The 19646-nt window shown below is 35.5% G+C and overlaps 1 protein-coding gene across 3 annotated transcripts in view; it reads left to right on the top strand.

Moving 5' to 3' along the window:
- Positions 1-19242, top strand: part of kcnk12 (potassium channel, subfamily K, member 12) — a 136078-nt gene extending 116836 nt beyond the window's left edge. For 2 of the 3 annotated variants that reach the window (XM_073920348.1, XM_073920347.1), the window contains one exon: positions 17249-19242. In XM_073920348.1, coding sequence (XP_073776449.1) covers positions 17257-18141 — 885 coding nt within the window. In that variant the 5' untranslated portion in view covers positions 17249-17256 and the 3' untranslated portion in view covers positions 18142-19242. The remainder of the gene's footprint in view (positions 1-17248) is intronic. The other variant, XM_073920346.1, reaches the window with a different exon arrangement.
- The last annotated feature ends 404 nt before the right edge of the window (positions 19243-19646 follow it).

The following is a 19646-nucleotide window of genomic DNA, read 5'->3' as shown; positions in this document are numbered from 1 at the left end:
GCATTTACACACAGTTTTGGGAAAGGGAGTCCTAGAGAGTTATGTATGAAATCTGAGAGGCAAGGCGTTCTGAGGGAACATATAAATCTTTATTGGGGACACATTATTCTACATACTCTTTGTCAGGTCTTTTTTTGTAATCAATTCAATTCAAGTGTATTTAATGCTTTCCACAAGAATTATTTCAAAGCAGCTTTACAAAAGCTGCACATTAATGCATTACAACCAAATGTGGAAAAGTTAAGCTTGTTTATTACCATAACTTTATTAGTTACTAGGGATGCTCCGATCAGCATTTTTGCAGCCAAAACAGAGTACTGATACCTCGTAATGGTGATCGGTCAATACCGAGTACCGATTCTGATGCTTCAAACTTTATAATGCAGAAAGCACATTTCCCTCTAAGTACGATACTTAAATGGAGATCTCTCTGTACCTAAGAAAATAAATGAAGGATGTTGCATTAAATCCCTTAAGCACGTCTCAAGGTTGTATTAGTTTGGGATTTTTCATTAGTTTTAGTTTTTATTTCATTTTGACTTTTTGTTTTTAAACTCAGTCAGTTTTAATTAGTTTTTAGAGGCAGATTTATTAGTTTTTATTAGTTTCTATATTTTGAAATTGCTTAGTTTTAATTTGTTTTTATTAGTTTTAGTTGTTTTGTTTGTTGTTTTTTGTAAATTAGGATATTTGTAAGGTGCAAGATTGTGCATGATCTGTAAAGTTTCATACAGTTAAATTTTGCAACCCAATTCCATTACGATTTTCTGTTAAGAAATAAACTTACGTTTCACCCGATCCTCTCATTTAAGCTCTCGGTTTACCTGCGCTGCAGTGATTCAAGTTTAGTTTAGTTACAGCAGGCTGTCATGAACTGTTTTTGTTCGATTCACTAAATCACACATGCGCAGTATTATCGGTTCACCTGTTCTCAAATCAGTTATCTGTGTTTACTGTTCTAATAACTGAATAACTCAGTATCTATTGGTTTATTTCGAGTCAGTGTGGGGTATCAGGCATGTAAAAATTAAGTAGTTTGTGGATAACGTTACTGGAGACGTGAATCATTTCAAATGATTTGGTTCGAATTGGTGAATTAGTTTAAACAACTCACTTAGAAGATCCAGTTAAAAAGGAAGATTTGTTCGCGGTCGCGATCACTAATACAGAAATAAAACCCATTATTGGGCTAATGTGTTAAATTAACACTTTTTAAGTGTCTGCTTGGGTCCTATTTAATGTGTCACCGTGCTGCTTTCATGTCCACTAATTGTTTTTGTCGCGGGAGCAACTGCAAGGACTGACTGGAGGAGAACCGGCTTGATCTGGCCAATGGCATCAGGATTACAGACTCTGAGATGCCGTGCAGGTCAAACACCTGCAGCGCGGAGTAAATAGATTCTAAAAGGCTTACAGTCAGTATTAAATACATTTACAAAGGTGAAAACGAAGGACTTTTTTGCTATAATTTTAGTTAGTTTACTTTAGTTTTTATTTTTCTTTCAGTTAACAACGATTATTTTTCAATTTTAGTTTTCATTTTTTTGTTAACTATAATAACCTTGGCACGTCTATTATAACCATTTAGATGTGAACATAGCACAGTAGCTCAATAAGAGTGGAAGATTCAATAGAGTCTGGCTGCAGATTTGCACTTGCACCTCCAGGCTTGCACGCTCAGACGGCACGCTAAGGCAACCTCACTTCCTTTGCAAATGACGTCGTTTACAATCGCCACCTGTGTCCACTTACATGAAAGTCCTTTGGTAATTTAACTTAAGGGTGTCCCTGAGGTGGAAAAAACCGAGGTAACGGACTTCATTAAGATCATTATTGTTTCTTTGTCTGACTTTTTTGATTTACAAATTAAAGCTGTAGGAAAGCTGTAGGAAAGCTGTAATTAAAGGGAGAGGGTGCCATTTTTATTTTTGTACTTGTTTGATTGTGTTTATTCATAGTAAGGGAGTTGAGGAAAGCCTTTGTTGTTTCATTTCTTTTCTTTTACCTGAAATTAGGTTATTTAGTACTCCTCCTGAGCTTGATCTGTTTTGTTTGTTGTTTTGGTTAATCCTTCTCCTGAAGATTTATGCTTCATTTTATTGTTTATTGATTGAGAACCAAATAATAAAATATTTAAGTTCACTCTTGTGGTTGTTTTACATTTCTGAGGCAGGATAAAAGTGTTGCCTCAGTTTTTGTTTATTTACTTTATACACAATTCATTAATTTGGTCTTTTTTTTCTCAAATTCTAAATTTTAATTTTCTTTGTTATTTTCCTTTCCCAACCCTAGACAAAAAGGGCAAGGGACGTAACAGTTGCAACAAACTTCTTATCGGTCACACTTACTCAAGTGCCTTTTTTCTAAGCGTTTCACTGTGGTTTCTGGCAACATACAGCGATGGGCGCCGCAGTTGCTATAGTTACGTAAACAGATCGTAACGAACCACGAATGCTTGCCTTACTACAGCTCTGGGATCATGTAGAAACTGTTGAAGCTGCGCTGCAACTCTGATTTCATATGGACGCACTCCTGCGCAGACGTGCTAACTTAACAAGAATAGTTATAAAAATAGTTTCCCAAGTCGTTCAAGAATCATTGCTGTAAGTCCATAATGTGTATCTGTTAATTGTAATACTACAACTCCTTAAAATGTTTAAAATAAAAACAAATTCAAATTTGCTTAGTGTTTTTTTTTATTCATAACTGGGGAAGAATACCTTGTGTGTATATTTAGATGGATATTTAGTTGATATATTTAATAAGCTTTGCTGGTCTGTCATGTTGTACAACGTAAGTAGGCTACTTAGAAATATTTGACGCCAGTGAGATTTCACTCAGGTTTGGACATCAGCATAAAGAGATACCGTGTGCAGTCTTTTTATGGTAAATATGTACTTATTTTCCTGCAAAAATACCATTTAATAAGCTCCTTCCTCTTTTATTGTAGTCAAAGCACACACAGCAAAAAGCCTGTCAGTCTTTCATGTTTTACATCTGTGTAAAAGAGCCCAGATCATAGTCATCCCACAGCGAGTGCCCGTCAGCAGCGCTCTGCTAGTGCACACTAGAAGGAGAACATGCAACTAGTTGCCGATGCAGTGATGCATTTTAAACTAGCTTGAAATCTAACCCGCCGTCTCTGACAAACAGAAAACAACAACCAGTGAAAATGCAAAAAGTGGTTGAACATCTGCAGCCCACGTCTCCCTGAACACTCGCTCATCCAGACCTTTGCTCTTGGTTTCTGCTTATTCCTGTGCTGTGTAAATCGCTGCAGAAATAACACAGAGTCCATCTTGTTTGTTTATGTTGAGTTATGAATCCTTATTTCCTTCAGAATTATTAGCCCTCCTGAATTATTAATCCCCTTGTATACCCCACCAATTTCCATTTAAAGGAAATAAGATTGTTTTAACACATTTCTAAGCATAATAGTTTTAAAAACTCATTTCTAATAGCTGATTTCTTTTATCTTTGCCATGATGACAGCACATAATATTTGACCAGATATTTTTAAAGATGCTAGTATTCAGCTTAAAGTGACATATAAAGGTTAAACTAGGTTAATTACTGTAGGTTTATTAGGCAAGTTATTGTATAACAATGCTGCTGAACAATTATCAACGATTTGATAATTGAAAAAATATTGCTTGAGGAGACTAATAATATTGACCTTAAAACGGTTTTAAAAAATTCAAAACTGCTTTTATTGTAGCTGAAATAAAACAAATAAGACTTTCTCCAGAAGAAAAAGTATTATAGAAATTACTGTGAAAATTTTCTAAATCTGTTAAACATTATTCATTCATTTTCCTTCGGCTTAGTCCCTTATTCATTATTGGTCACCACAGATGAATGAACCGCCAGCTATTATGTTTTACGCAGTGGATGCCCTTCTAGCTGCAACCCAGTACTGGGAAGCACCTATTCACGCTCATTTAAACACACACTCAAACACTACAGCCAATTTTGTTTACCTAATTCACTTATACTGCATGTGTTTGGACTGTGGGGGGAATCGGAGCACCCGCAGGAAACCCACGCAAACGCTGGGGGAACATGCAACTCCATAGAAATGCCAACCGGGACTCAAACCAGCCACCTCCTTGCTTTGAGGCAACAGTGCTAACCACTGAGCCACCCTTGTTAAACATCATTTGCGAAATATTTGAACAAAATAAATAAATCACAGGAGGACAAATAATTCTTGCAATGAAAGCTTTTATTGACAATTTTCAGGCAGTCATATGTCAAGAGACAGGTTGAGCGTATCGATCTGATTGCTTACATATGGTAAGCCACCAAAGCAATTCCTCATACATAAGATTTATTCTGCAAAATCAATAAATAATAAATATGCTAAATCACTTGCAGTTTTTTCCATTCACAACCACAGCAATAGTTTGCATTTAAATGGGTGTAAATCAATATATGAAAATGATTGGGAGATTAGGTGCGAACTATAGGCAAAAATACTTTTTATTGCACAATTGCATGGTTGGCATCTTCTCATCTTTTTCTATTCTTCTTATAGCGAAGAAAGCATTACATACAGTAACTTTTTGGTGTCACAATGTGGCATCTTATTAGTATTTTTAATTTCCTAGATGTGTTGCATTAACAAGAACATTAAGGGCCCTATCATATACCTGGCGCAATACTTGTTTGCTAGTTTCAGGTTGGCGCAAAAGTCGTTTTGAGGCGTTGCGCTATGCTCTTTAAATAGCAAATGCATTAGCGCTCATTTGTGCGCCCATAGGCGTTCTGGTCTAAAAAGGAAGGCGTTCTGAGGCGCACTGCTGGCGCGTTTCTTTTTTGAGAAACAGCACAGAGTTGCGCCTCGCTTACACACTGCTTAATACACACAAGATGTAGAGCAATACGCAAATATCTTTACATATGAAAAAAATTAAATATTAAGGATAGGCTTGTATATAGGATATAATAAGAATATATATAGGACATAAATATAAAGGATTAAAATATTACAAAACATATTATTTTCTAGCCTACATAAATATGAAAAATCACTGCTTTTATGTCTTCTTCATCTCGGGAGGCTTTTTCAGTTCATTCATAACAATTTGCTTTTGTATAATGTTATTATTATTTGCAGTATTATTTATTATATCCATATTTATATTTGTTTTATTAAAAACAAGATTTGCTTAGAATCAAGAAAAGCTTAGATTTGCCCACCTGCAGGTTTTAGACCATATAGGGCACAGCATGTGTTTTAGGATATAACTCACTTTTGAACACACTTTGTTATTATTGTTCATTTATTCGTTTGCTGGAAATTAGAACTGAATTTAGAAATAGTTTTGAAACAAAAATTTGCGCTTGACAAACGAAATTAATTATTTATAGGCTAATTGACAGGGCTCAACAATAAGGACTGCCCGATGGCCCAGGGCCAGTGTGCGAGGTGCTTGGGACAGTTGACAGGATTGTTACTGGCCCGATCTGTGCTGCCTTGTCACAAAAGTTCAATTTGCCTGCGACTATTTGTCAATTGCGTATGAACACAGTCCTAGAATCGAGTAACAGTTTGGGCTTTTAAATGCTACCTTCTCTGTGATGTCATAAACACCATATTGCTTTTCGGTTGCTCTTATCTGATTTCATGTTGTGAGCATGTCGTGTTTTGTAACCTGGTAAAAACCAGCACAGCGAAGTGACGGCAACATAAAATATACTTGGGAACAGCGCGACGATTTGCTCATTATACATTCATTAACATTTTAAAAATATTTAAAGTCTAGATTCAAACACATGTTTGACACAATGTTTAAAACATGTGGCTAAGAAATAGCTATTAGATTTTATTATTATTATTATTATTTTATTTTTTGGTGAATATATTGGCAGGGCAAGTAAAAATCTGAACCCCTGGCCCAATCAGGCCAGTAGAAAAAATCCTTAGCGTTGAACCCTAATTGATGTCTGTGCGTACAAGGTTTCTCTATTCAAGAGCGAAAGTGAAAGTAGATCATTTATCTCTCATAATTGCGCGGTAGATGCTCTGTTTAACTGTTCTCTGTAAAAAACAAAACAAAAAACTGTTAACTGTTTGCTAGTGAAATGCTCAGTTTTTCCACTTCCACTTACTTTACGTCCTGTAAATAGCAAATGCGCTTATGGCGTGACGCAGATGGCTCTTAAAGGGAATGGGAGATGAGACTCTGATTGGTTTATTCTCAAAACACACCTATAACTCATTAAGAAAATAAACTCAACACTTTTAGACCATGCGCCACAGCGCAAAGCAGATTTTACCGTCCTTAAATGAGCAAATATGGATTCTGACACACCCTGAAAGCGTTTGCGCCCTGCGCTTTCCGTTTTGTGCATGGACTGTCAAAATAGAGCCCTAAGTCATGTAATGTATTACATCATCAATATTTTCAATGATGTAGTACATTATATGATGTAATGTCGTATGGCGCCCCACATAGCAACAAAATATGCATAAAACCATGTGGATTATTTAAATAACGCAAACCTTACTTATTCTTTCATCTACGCATTTCATTATAAGGATAGTTCACTCAAAACTTACTCCCATTATGAAAATTACTATCAGTTACCTCAAGAGCTGCCACATGCTTTTCTGTTAAACACAATTATTATGATTATTCAGGCCTCGAAATTGCGATTTGGTCGCATATGCTCTCGAAATTTAAGCTAAGCTATTTGTGCGAGTGCATTTAACGGTTGTAGTGCGACCTGTTTTAATTTTTTCTAAAAACGTGCTGAAGCGCTCTTCCCTGCCGCTATATTGGTTCATATTAGCTGTCAATCGCTCAGGACGCTCAGAAATGACAGGGAGCTTATGTGGCCGCAGGAAATGCAAACGGCTGAAGAGTGAAAAGTACACAAATTTACAAACCCCACCTAAAGTTCACAGCGATCATGTGGTGAATGTGGATCCGCCAGCCGAGATCAATCGAGTGTTTTCGGAGAAGGTGCCTGAATCCCGATGCGATGCATTCACTGTGTGTTCAGTGCAAAGTCCGCTAAATGTAAAATCTAACACCATTCACATCATCGCCAAGGAAGCTCGCCTTTACTACGTTTAAACTGATCCGGCTTATAACAAAGAAGGGTATTGCGCAGGTGGTCATCGCGAGAGTCCTGCTCTGCTCAACCTATGTGCCTTTTAATGTAAAGTTAATGATTAACAAATAATGAATTCACTAGATGGTAATGCTTCGTAAATGATTCATAGTGTGTAGTTATTATTCAGATTATGCGGAGTCACTGATTGGATCCAAGACCAGCGACGTGATGATCCCAAGGATTCCATATCCGGGACCAGGCCATATCCTGAGCTGCTGCTGCGCTGGTGGTCGTGTGGAGTGGAGAACATGAGTCTGATTCCAGCGACGCTCCAGGGACAGACGGGTCTTCGCTGAGGCCATCTTCCAGCCTAAACCACGGCGAATGAAGCTCTACACAAGACTTCTGGCCAGCGGAGAAATTAAAATGGTCGTGCCCAACTGAGTCTGGTTCCCTCAAGGTTTTTTTTCTTCACTCCATCAGGTGAAGTTTTTTTTCCCTCTCCGCTGTCGCCACTGCCTCGCATGGTTCAGGATTGGTAGAGCTACGCATCGATGAATTTGCTCTTCAGTGTTTGAACTCTCAGTAATGATTAAATCACACTGAACTGAGCTAAACTGAACTGAACTGAACTTAAACACTGAAACCTGAACCACACTTTTCCAGTTACTGAACCACACTGTTCCAGTTACTATGACCATTTATGTGAAGCTGCTTTGACACAATCTACATTGTAAAAGCGCTATACAAATAAAGCTGAATTGAATTGAATATAAAGTGTTACCACTATTTCTTAAAACAAGATTATTTTTCGGTTGTCTAGAAAATGCTTCTTGATTTACTGTAAGAACTTTTAGATATTTAAACTAAAAGCCAAGAAAATCCTATTTTGCAGTGTAGTTCTCTATGCAACATAAAGCTGCTTTCCTGCTTAACACCCAAAAGAGTTATGCTATGTGTACATAGTGTAATCAGTGTTTGTGTACCTGTTAATAATCCGGCACATGATGTGTACCAGCGCAGTGATGGACAGATGGTTGTGTAGTGAAGAGAAAAAGCCAAATACCTCTTACTCAGCTTCTCCTTGCCATCACACTCTGAACCCGTTCTCCGCAGACCCCCTGCACTCCAGCCGGTGACTAATGATTTCCACAGGCACAAAAAAAATCTCTGTATTTTATGTATCTGGCTTGAGGCTCAGATCCCTGAAGGACAGCAGGACAACCACAACACTGAAACGTTCAGGGCAAATGATGTGAAATTAGGACACACGCTGTCTTTGGGAACAATGATGTTTTATGTATGCGTGGGTGTGTGTATTTTTTAAGGTGCTAAATAGCTAGACTGTGCTGGCATATTGTGAGGGAAAGATTGCTTTGCACTGCATTGTGTTTGGAAACGAGCTGAAACCATCTGTCGCAGTAAAGCACTCATATGCTATTAATTTCTTACTTAAGAACACAATGACGTACTGCATGACCATACTAGATGAAAAAAACGAACACACGGTAACTTCCTGTAGGCCAGAAACATGATGTCAGGCTCTTCCAGACTGCTTATCATCAGATTTGTGCTGTCACTTATTTCAAAGCACTGTTTACATCAAGCAAGCATGTGAATTGGTTGGATATGTGCCAAATGAAAGAGGAATGATTATGTTCATCATTTTAACATCAATTTAAATACATTTGTTTAGGCTTGACATATTGTAACATTTGTTTATAGTTTTATTTCATTCCTGTTCAGTTCTGGATGTGTCCATATGCAAATTTCCATCACAGTGCTGCTGTGTGATTGGCTGATTAGATATTCGTGTTAGCATAAGTTTTAACTGGGGCTCGTTTTGCTGTTATGGTCATTGTTATTTGATTTTTAGAGTCAGTATTTTCTTTTAATAATTTTTTTGTAATTATTTACATTTTTTTTATTCTATAATCTTTATTTTTTGCTTTTTTTAAACAGAATATTCCAATCTTAAATAACCGAGTCAAACTTAATATAACATTTAACAATAGTAGCCAGAGAATACAATGAACAAAATGACATTTAGACAAATAGTTACATAAATAGAATAAATAAATAATGAAACAATAAAACAAAATAATAACTATAATAAATTGGAATAAATAATAATAATAATAATAATAATAATAATAATAATATTAATAGTAACAATAATTATAATAACAACAATAATAATAAAAACATTAATAATAATGATAATAAGAATAATAATGATTATAATAATAATACTAATAACAAAAACAATAATAATAATGATAATAATAAATAATAATAATAATAAATAATAATAATAACTAATAATAATAATAACAACAATAATAATGATAATAAGAATAATAATAACAATGATGATAATAATAATACTAATAACAAAAACAATAATGATAATAATAATGATAATAATAATAATGGTAATAATAACAACAATAATAATAACAATAACAACAACAACAACAACAACAATAATAATAATAATAATAGTAATAATAATAATAATAACAACAACAATAATAATAATAATAATAATAATAATAATAAAAATAACAACAATACTACTAACATTAATAATGATAATAATAATACAGGTAACAATAATAATGATAATAATGATGAAAATAATAATAATTATAATAATAATAATAAAGATAATGATGATATAATAATAATAACAATATAATAACAACAACAACAACAACAATAATAAAAAATAATAATAACAATACTACTACTAATACTAATGATAACAATAATAGCAACAATAATAATAATGATGATAACAACAATAGCAACAATAATAAAAATGATAAAGATAATAATGATAAATATTCTATTATCATTATTATCATTATCATTATCATTATCAGTAATAATAATAATAATAATAATAATAATAATAATAATAAAGTACACATTAAGGGTTTAGGCATTTTCGATTTATCTTAGACTTTACATACAATCTAAAAGATAAAAGCTTCATAATTTCTTTATTTACAACATTTTCTCAATCAGTGCAAGAAATTACCCCCAAGTTTTCATACACCGATCAAAGCCTCCTGAGATTTTAGATATCCGTCGTTCATAGCTAACAATGCTGGACATGATTTCTTACCATTCATTAAACAAAGAGTGCATAATAGATTACCAACGTCTTACTGTAGAATAATTCTACATCCAGATTCCATAGCAAGACGGCACCATTTCCTTTACTCCTAGAGTCAATTTTTTTTTTTTTTTAAGATTTATTTTTGTCCTTTTTGCCTTTATTAGATAGGAAGTATTTAGACAGGAAGCGAAGTTGGAGAGAGAGAGGGGGGTAGGGAAATGTCCTCGAGCCGGGATTCGAACATGGGATGCCCTGCTGCACCATGTCAATGCGCTAACCACTAGGCAATTTTGCCGACCCTACAATCATTATTATCTGAAATCAGTCACTTGTCCATATCCCCTAAAGTTTCATCATGTTGTGTTCAAAATGTTTACCTCAGTAAATTTGTGGGGCTTTAGTTTGCATTTTTATTTTTAATTATAAATTAGGTCATAAATCAACCAGTGTCATTGATCATTAGCAGGCCTGCACGGAATCTGTATACACATTTCCACATATATTTGAGCCCATCGTTCAATCTATTTATTTGCTCGTGTAAATGTGTAAATATACATATATTCATTCATTCTCCTTCGGCTTGGTCCCTTTATTTTTCAGCGGTCGCCACAGCAGAATGAACCGCCAACTTATCCAGCATATGTTTTATGCAGCAGATGCCCTTCTAGCCGCAATCAAACACTGGGAAACAGCCATACACACTCACAAATCACACTCATACACTACAGCCAATTTAGCTTACCGAATTCTCCACATGTGTTTGGACTGTGAGGGAAACTGGAGCACCCTGAGGAATAATATTGAATAATATGGAAAAGTATTGATGCTTTATTTACAATACAGTTTTATTAAGTCATATAGTCTTTTAGTAGATTAATTATATGACAGACTTACTTTGTTTACCAAACAAGTTCTTCTAATTGGATCTGCTTTGTATAACATAAATAAAATGTTATTATCTATTTTATTTCATGTGTTAAGCTACTCTCAAAATCCTTCCTCATAAATCTTTCTGCACAGAAATAGCAAAAAAAAATATCCACCGATTCTGTCTGGCCCTAATCATTAGTGCGCCCTCCAGCTGGACACCACAATTATGAGTTTAATTTCTCCACGAAGGAGTGTTGTCCTGGTGGAGTCCTCAGGTTATTTTGGGTGTGTTTGTCTCTCTGTCCCAAAAGTCCTCAGAAACGGCACACCAAATCAATGCTTCTGTCCTGAGATTGTAATGAGAGAGAGAGCTGTGAGAGCCTCAAAGACGAGACCTCTATGCCCTCTTAACAAGAAGCTTAGATTTGATCCTTGTATAAAGAGCCGTGTGGTTTTATGCTTGAGCGGATGGGCTGTTTTCAGGAGGGCCTGTTGTGTATTTCCATTAACCACATGGGCTCCTCTGCTCAGCGATAGCATTATTTTGAACACAGACTCATTGGAAATATGTGCTTCAGCTTGCATTTTTTTCTGTGAAACTGCATAAACGTACATCAACACATGCTTGACTGCAGTTTCAAGGTAAAATGAACGCTACCGAGCAGAATGATGCCAAAAATTTTTGTTCCTTTTCACCCTATTTATGGAGACATGCAGTTCTTTGCACAACACCAAAATAAATACCACTAAACAATTCAAAGGTGTCTATGATTTGTAATGGATTATGTTTTTGTCACCGAGCTATCTCCATGTGGACAACATTTCTGGTGTGGACATTTTGCTCGTAGCTTAGTTTGTATGGTGTTGAGTGTTCTGATTCGAGTCCAGTGAAGCACTCGTCCACAAAAGAGGTCAAATCAAGGTCAAACTAATTAGGTTTGCTTTTAGAAGCACTGTTTGAAATTAGGCTTTAGGTAAATGGTTAACTAGGTAATCTGTAGGAAAGGCGCCAGCTTCAGGTGAACATGTACAAGAAGGATGTGTATCTGAAACGTACAGTGGCGTAGCGCAAAATGCAGAGGCCCCCCTGCAGGGATCGCTGACGGGCCCCCTGATGAAGGGGGGGAGAGATACGTCATACGTCAATTTGCATATCACTGGCGTCATCACGTTCTACCGTTTCTGTTTAACAGCCTATGGTTAATAAAGGGGCATTTATAAGTGCACTACACTTTATATAAGCATGTTTATTTAACTACATTTATTGCTGTTTGAATACAGTATGTCATTATAGATATGTAGTGAATGTGCAGTAATCTCTCATATGTAATAAACTCAGACAAGTTCAGAAACTGTCACTAATATCTGTGATTGTGAACAAGAAAAGAATAAACGGTCCAATTAAATTGTTAAAATAAAGTAGAAGTACATCGGTTTGACTGTACAAGGGAAATACCTTCACACTGCCTGTGCTAAATCATTTGTCGTCGGTATGCAGAGGGGTGATCTGCAGGTGGGAGAGGCTGCTGTAAACGGACTGACTGGGCCGCCTGTCAGTGCTGTGAGGCGGGGGAGGGGCCGGCGGCATCACACGCAGCTCGTTGAGAAGAGTAGGGACGGTACAGTATGGACAAATGACAGTCTAAAAAAATCTCCAATAACAAAAAAAGTCGCTAGATTTGTCGCTAAGGGGGTCTGAAAAGTCGCTAAATCTAGTGACAAAGTCGCTAAGTTGGCAACATTGGCGGCAAGCAATCAGAATTAAGTAGTCCACCGCTTGAGAGGTGTTCAGAGAACACAGACGTGTGAACTTTGGTTCCGACCACAGTTGTTCCCAAGAGTTTGATTATTGCGTTCGCCGGTGGATTTTTAATTATTGAAAATCACGACGACGCAGGGCCCCCTAATCACGCCGGACCCCCCCCCCCCGTGGTGCGTGCCCTGCGGGCCCGTCCGCTACGCCACTGGAAACGTACAACCAAACGTACTTTAAGTGATGTATTTAATGAATTTCAGATTTGCAAATTTGTAGACAGTACCTCTAGTGGATTTGCCATTTAAAACGTGCAATGAAATGTACCTTAAATAATGTTTCAGATTCACAAAAATGTAGACAGCGCCCTCTATTGGATTTGTCATTTAAAGCATGCAATGAAATGTACCTTTAATAATAAATTTCAGATTCCAAACAACGTAGACAGTGCCCACTAGTAGATTTGTCATTAGAAACGTGCAATGAAATGTACCTCAAATTACGTATTTCAGATTCACAACAACGTAGACAGCGCCCTCTAATGGATTTGTCATTTGAAACATGCAATGAAATGTACTTTAAATTACATATTTCAGATATGCAACAATATGGATAGTGCCCTCTAGTGAATTTGTGATATAAATCGTGCAGTGAATTGTACCTTAAATAACGTATTTCAGATTTGCAACAATGTAGACAGCCCCTTCTAGTGGATTTGCCATTTAAAACATGCAATGAAATGTACCTTAAATAATGTTTTTTTGATTCACAAAAATGTAGACAGCGCCCACTAGTGGATTTCTCATTTAAAACGTGCAATGAAATGTACATTAAATAATGTTTTTTAGATTCACAAAAATGTAGACAGCGCCCACTAGTGGATTTCTCATTTAAAACGTGCAATGAAATGTACCTTAAATAACATATTTCAGATTCACAACAATGCAGACAGCGCCCTCTAATGGATTTGTCTTTAAAAACGTGTAATGAAATGTACCTTAAATAACGTATTTCAGATTCAAAACAATGTAGACAGCACCCTCTAATGGATTTGTCATTTGAAACATGCAATGAAATGTACTTTAAATTACATATTTCAGATTTGCAACAATATAAATAGTGCCCTCTAGTGAATTTGTGATATAAATCGTGCAGTGAATTGTACCTTAAATAACGTATTTCAGATTTGCAACAATGTAGACAGCCCCTTCTAGTGGATTTGCCATTTAAAACATGCAATGAAATGTACCTTAAATGATGTTTTTTAGATTCACAAAAATGTAGACAGCGCCCACTAGTGGATTTCTCATTTAAAACGTGCAATGAAATGTACCTTAAATAACATATTTCAGATTCACAACAATGCAGACAGCGCCCTCTAATGGATTTGTCTTTAAAAACGTGCAATGAAATGTACCTTAAATAACGTATTTCAGATTCAAAACAATGTAGACAGCGCCCTCTTGTGGATTTGTTATTTAAAGCGTGCAATGAAATATTCCTTTAATAATGAATTTCAGATTCCCAACAATGTAGACAGCGCCCTCTAATGGATTTGTCATTTGAAACATGCTATGAAATGTACCTTAAATTACATATTTCAGATTTGCAACAATATGGATAGTGCCCTCTAGTGGATTTGTCATTTAAAACGTGCAGGGAAATATACCTTAAATAACATATTTCAGATTTGCAACAATGTAGACAGCCCCTTCTAGTGGATTTGCCATTTAAAACATGCAATTAAATGTATCGTAAATAAAGTTTTTTAGATTCACAAAATGTAGACAGCGCCCTGTAGTGGATTTGTTATTTAAAACGTGCAGTGAAATGTACCCTAATTACGTATTTCAGATTCACAACAATGTAGACAGCGCCCTCTAGTGGATTTGTCATTTAAAACGTGCAATGAAATATACCTTAAATAACGTATTTCAGATTTGCAATAATTTAGACAGCGCCCTCTAATGGATTTTTCATTTGAAACGTATTATGAAATGTACCTTAAATTGCGTATTTCAGATTTGAAACAATGTAGACAGCGCCCTCTAATGGATTTTTCATGTAAATCGTGCAGTGAAATTTACTTTAAATAACGTATTTCAGATTTGCAACAATGTAGACAGCGTCCTATAGTGGATTTGCCATTTAAAACGTGCAATAAAATGTACCTTAAATAACGTATTTCTAATTCACAACAATGTAGACAGCGCCCTCTAGTGGAATTGTCATTTAAAACGTGCAGTAAAATTTACCTTAAATAATGTATTTTAGATTTACAAAAATGTAGACAGCGCCCACTAGTGGATTGCCTATTTAAAACATTAAATGAAATGTACCTTAAGTAAAGTTTTTCAGGTTCCCAGCAATGTAGACAGCGCCCTCTAATGGATTTGTCATTTAAAACTTGTAATGAAATGCACCTTAAATTATCACCTTAAAAATCGGATTTGCAAATGTGTAAACAGCGCCCTCTTGTGGATTTGTCATCTAAAATGTACAATGAAATGTAACTGGAGTAACTTATTTAGCGTTTTGCTAAAAATGCACGTATTTCCAATGAATCCAGGCTGGTTATTTTTGTTGTGTGTATGTGACTGTATTGAGACACAGTTGTGTTTGCTAGCAGTAAATGTCACTGATGTTTATTGGATCATGTTTCAGCAAAAGGTTTGGCTGAGGTATTGCTGTTTGTTTATCTCCCGAGACTGCAGTGATGTCGAAAAGTTCAGAATGCATTATAGGTTGTTTCCACAGGCATTTTTTGGTTCTGCAGAGTTGTATTGTATTTATTGAATTATGTCCAACAGTGTAAATGGATGCAGATCTGTTTTTTTTTTATTGAAAATCATAAGCATTTCAAAAACACCTAAGGAAAATGTATTGCATTTCAGCATTCTGCCAGCTCCTTTATTTTACTGAAGCTGATTCAGTATTATTAATGGTAAAGTAAATTAATTAAAAGTAGTAAAAACTAAGAAACAAACAAAAAATTAAACATTGCTGTTTGACTGAAATAAGCTAAACTGAAATAATAATAATAATAATAATAATAATAATAATAATACCTTTTATTTACAGGCACCTTTCAAAGCACTCAAGGACACCTTACAATATGTCACAGGCACATTATAAAAACAAGACAGATGAGTAATAAACTTAATATTAATACAGAAAAAATAAGATAAAAAATAAAATAAAGATGTTTCCTAATTTTTTAGTAAAATAACTACAGTAAATGTAATTATTTAAAAAACTTAGACACATAAAAAAATTTTTTTATAACAAACAATAGATTTACTAATAAATTTCACGAAAATGAAAACGGAAAATATGTTAAAACATACAATACAAAAATACACATTTAAATAGTTTTCACCTTTAATTACAATAATTACATCAAAATAATAGTTTTAAACATTTATTATTAACATTTTATTATGGATTTTTAATAGTTTAAGATTTAGACATATCATTTAAAAAATATACATAATTAATAAATAATTGTAATATTCACATTTTTTTAATGGTTGCTAATTTAATACCAGTTTCTTTTTTCATTGCCTTGATGACAGTACATGATATTTTACTGTTTACTTAATGTGCAATTTAAAGGCTTAACTGGCTTAATTAGGTTAACTAGGCAAGAAAAATAGTTATTTAGGTTAATTAGACAATTAGACAACATATTTCAGATACGCTAAGATGTAGACACCCCCCTCTAGTTGATTTGTCATCTAAAACGTGAAATTAAAGGTCCCCTTAATAACATATTTCAAGTGTGCAAGTATGTAGACAGCACCCAGAAGATTTGCCATTTAACGCCTGCCCTCGTCTTTAACTGTGTATTACACTGCGTCTAAATTATTCACCCTCCTGTGAATTTTGCTTTTCAAATATTTCCCAATATTTTTGACTGATATATATCCAAATATTTTTCACAGTATTTCCTATAATATTTTTTTCTCCTGGAGAATGTCTTATTGGTTTTATTTCGGCAAGAATAAAAGCAGTTTTTAATTTTTTTTAACCCTTTTTAGGTCAAAAATATTAGCCCTTTTAAGCTTTAATTTTATTTTAATAGTCTACAGAACAAACATCATTGAACAATGACTTGCCTATTTACCCTAACTTGCCTAATTAACCTAGTCAAGTCTTTAAATGTCACTTTAAGGTTAGTACTAGCTGTCATTATGTCAAAGAAAAAATAAAACAGTTATTAGAAATGAGTTATTAAAACGATTATGTTTAGAAATGTGCTGATAAAATATCGTTTTCCGTTAAACAGAAATTGGGGCAAATAATTCTAATTGAACAGGAGGGACTTCAGCTGTGTATATGTATGCATGCATCTGTGTAGTGTGAATGTTTTTGTTTCAAATTCTTCATAGACAATGCTGCACTAATGATCTCTTGTGCTCCTCTTCCCGCAGGCTTCGGCATGAGCACCCCTGTGACAGTCGCCGGGAAGATTTTCCTGATCTTCTATGGTCTGTTAGGCTGCGCGGCCACCATCCTCTTCTTCAACCTCTTCCTGGAGCGCATCATTACCCTGCTGGCGGTGGTGATGAAGGCTGTGCGTCTGCGCCGTCTGCGCACCAGCGGCCTCCTCCCGCCGGGAATCTGCCAGGACTTTGCCGCCAGCACGTTACCAGGCTGGAAGCCCTCGGTGTACCATGTCATGCTGATCCTGGGTCTGTCAGCCATCGTGATCTCCTGCTGCGCATCAGCCATGTATACCCCAGTGGAGGGCTGGGCGTATGTGGACTCGCTTTATTTCTGCTTCGTCACTTTCAGCACCATTGGTTTCGGGGATTTGGTGAGCAGTCAAAACGCTGCGTACGACTACCAAGGACTCTATCGGCTTGCCAACTGTCTGTTTATATTGGCAGGAGTGTGTTGCATCTATTCTCTCTTCAACGTCATCTCTATTGTGATTAAGCAAGTCCTCAATTGGATGTTGGGGAAAATGAGTTGCCTGTGCTGCCAGAGATGCAACAAAGCTAATGCTTTCTTAGGACGCCGTAATGCTATCAGACCCGGTTCTAGACTCAGACGCGGACGATTCGGACAGACGCCGGATTCCGATGGGCCTTGCGATAGCGATACCGAAGGCCGACGGCTTTCAGGGGAGATGATCTCCATGCGGGATCTGACGGGATCTAATAAAATATCTCTCGCAATTATGCAGAAACAGCTGTCGGAGTCTGCTAATGGATATCCCAGAACGGTGTGCGGAAGTTCACGACAGAATGGATTTTCAGGTGGCGTCGGTGCGCTTGGTATCATGAATAACCGATTAGCAGAAACCAGTGACTCTAGGTAGGGTTAAAGTCTCCAAGAAATGAAGCGAATCCAACTCTCTCTCTCTGGAAGTTGAGCAGTTTTTGGGTCGTGTCGAAATTCGTCTTGAGCTCGTGTAGATCAGCATGGCTTGCATGAATCGTGTAGGATCTCCTGTAGGAATTTTGGGGATTTTGGCTTGCAACAGAATGTGTAGGAAGCAATGAAGCATTCTGAGGATATCAGAAAGATCATATTTATGAGTTGGAAGTCATAATTACAAGCAGGAAGCAAGAAAGGTTTGTGTCAGTTACGTGAAATGGAGAGATGGACGAAGCTTTTACGTTAATAGTCAGTTTGTTTATGAATCAAATTATTGCATGTACAAAATATCTTATTATAGTTGATAGTATTTCAGTATATAACATATGAACAAATGCATACATGAATTCAATGCACCTTATTAACCATTTAGCTCTGATTAAAGCATCTGACGTTGTAATTATGACTTCCCAACTCGTAAATGTGAACTTTCCAAGAGGACTTTGCATTTTCAAGTAACTAATACTTGATTACCCAAATCATATTTGCTAGAATTTGTAGATGATACTGTAGTAAACAAACTAAACCTGAAGAAATGATCTGAAGTTAGACTTAACTATACTACCTGTGGATGTTTGTAGGACATGAGTAGAGCTTTTCAAATCTCAGCTAAAGAAAAGTAGCATCCTTTTTTACTCCACACTCGATTTACAACTATGCATCATCGTGTTCATGTTGCAAACATATTTGTTTTCATTTTTAACAACAACTCAGAAAAGGTTTGCGCTTATATATTTATTTTTTAAATATGCAATATTTACAGTTTAATTTTAGATCAGTTTTAATGATTTTTGTCAATTCGGTTAGTTTATTTTAAGTAATTTTTGTAACACTTGATTTTGATGGTCCCTATTTTGTTCCCTGTTTTGTTGACTAAAAGTTGCAGTGAACTATTCCAATTACTTCTTCTAATTTGAGTATTAGTAGACTGTCTGCTTAATTAAAAGCTGATATTGCTCCTTCAACAGATATTTAACTGACTAGAGGAAACTTAGCAAGTACATGTCAACTTACACTAAACCCAACAGTCTATTCAATTCAATTCAGCTTTATTTGTATAGCGCTTTTACAATGTAGATTGTGTCAAAGCAGCTTTACATAAATGGTCATAGTAACTGGATCAGGGTAGTTCAGTTTTTAGTGTTTAAGTTCAGTTCAGTTTAGCTCAGTTCAGTGTGGTTTGAAGTCATTATTGAGAGTCCAAACACTGAAGAGCAAATTCATCGATGAGTAGCTTTTCAGATCCTGAACCATGCAAGCCAGTGGCGACACTTATAAGTCTACTTATAATCTAATGAGAACTAGTTGGCATGTAGATGCAATGCAACTTAAGCTCCACAAACAGACCATCAAAATAAAGTGTGACCATCATGTTTATATTTTATAAATAATTTTATCTATATATTTTTTTTAATTGAAAACTAATCAAAATACCGATTAAGATTA

The sequence above is a fragment of the Danio rerio genome, chromosome 13, assembly GCF_049306965.1.
Source record: "Danio rerio strain Tuebingen ecotype United States chromosome 13, GRCz12tu, whole genome shotgun sequence".
In the NCBI taxonomy this organism is placed as follows: Eukaryota; Metazoa; Chordata; class Actinopteri; order Cypriniformes; family Danionidae; genus Danio; species Danio rerio.
The sequence above is the reverse complement of the archived record's forward strand: the minus strand, read 5'-3'. Positions and strand labels throughout refer to the sequence as shown.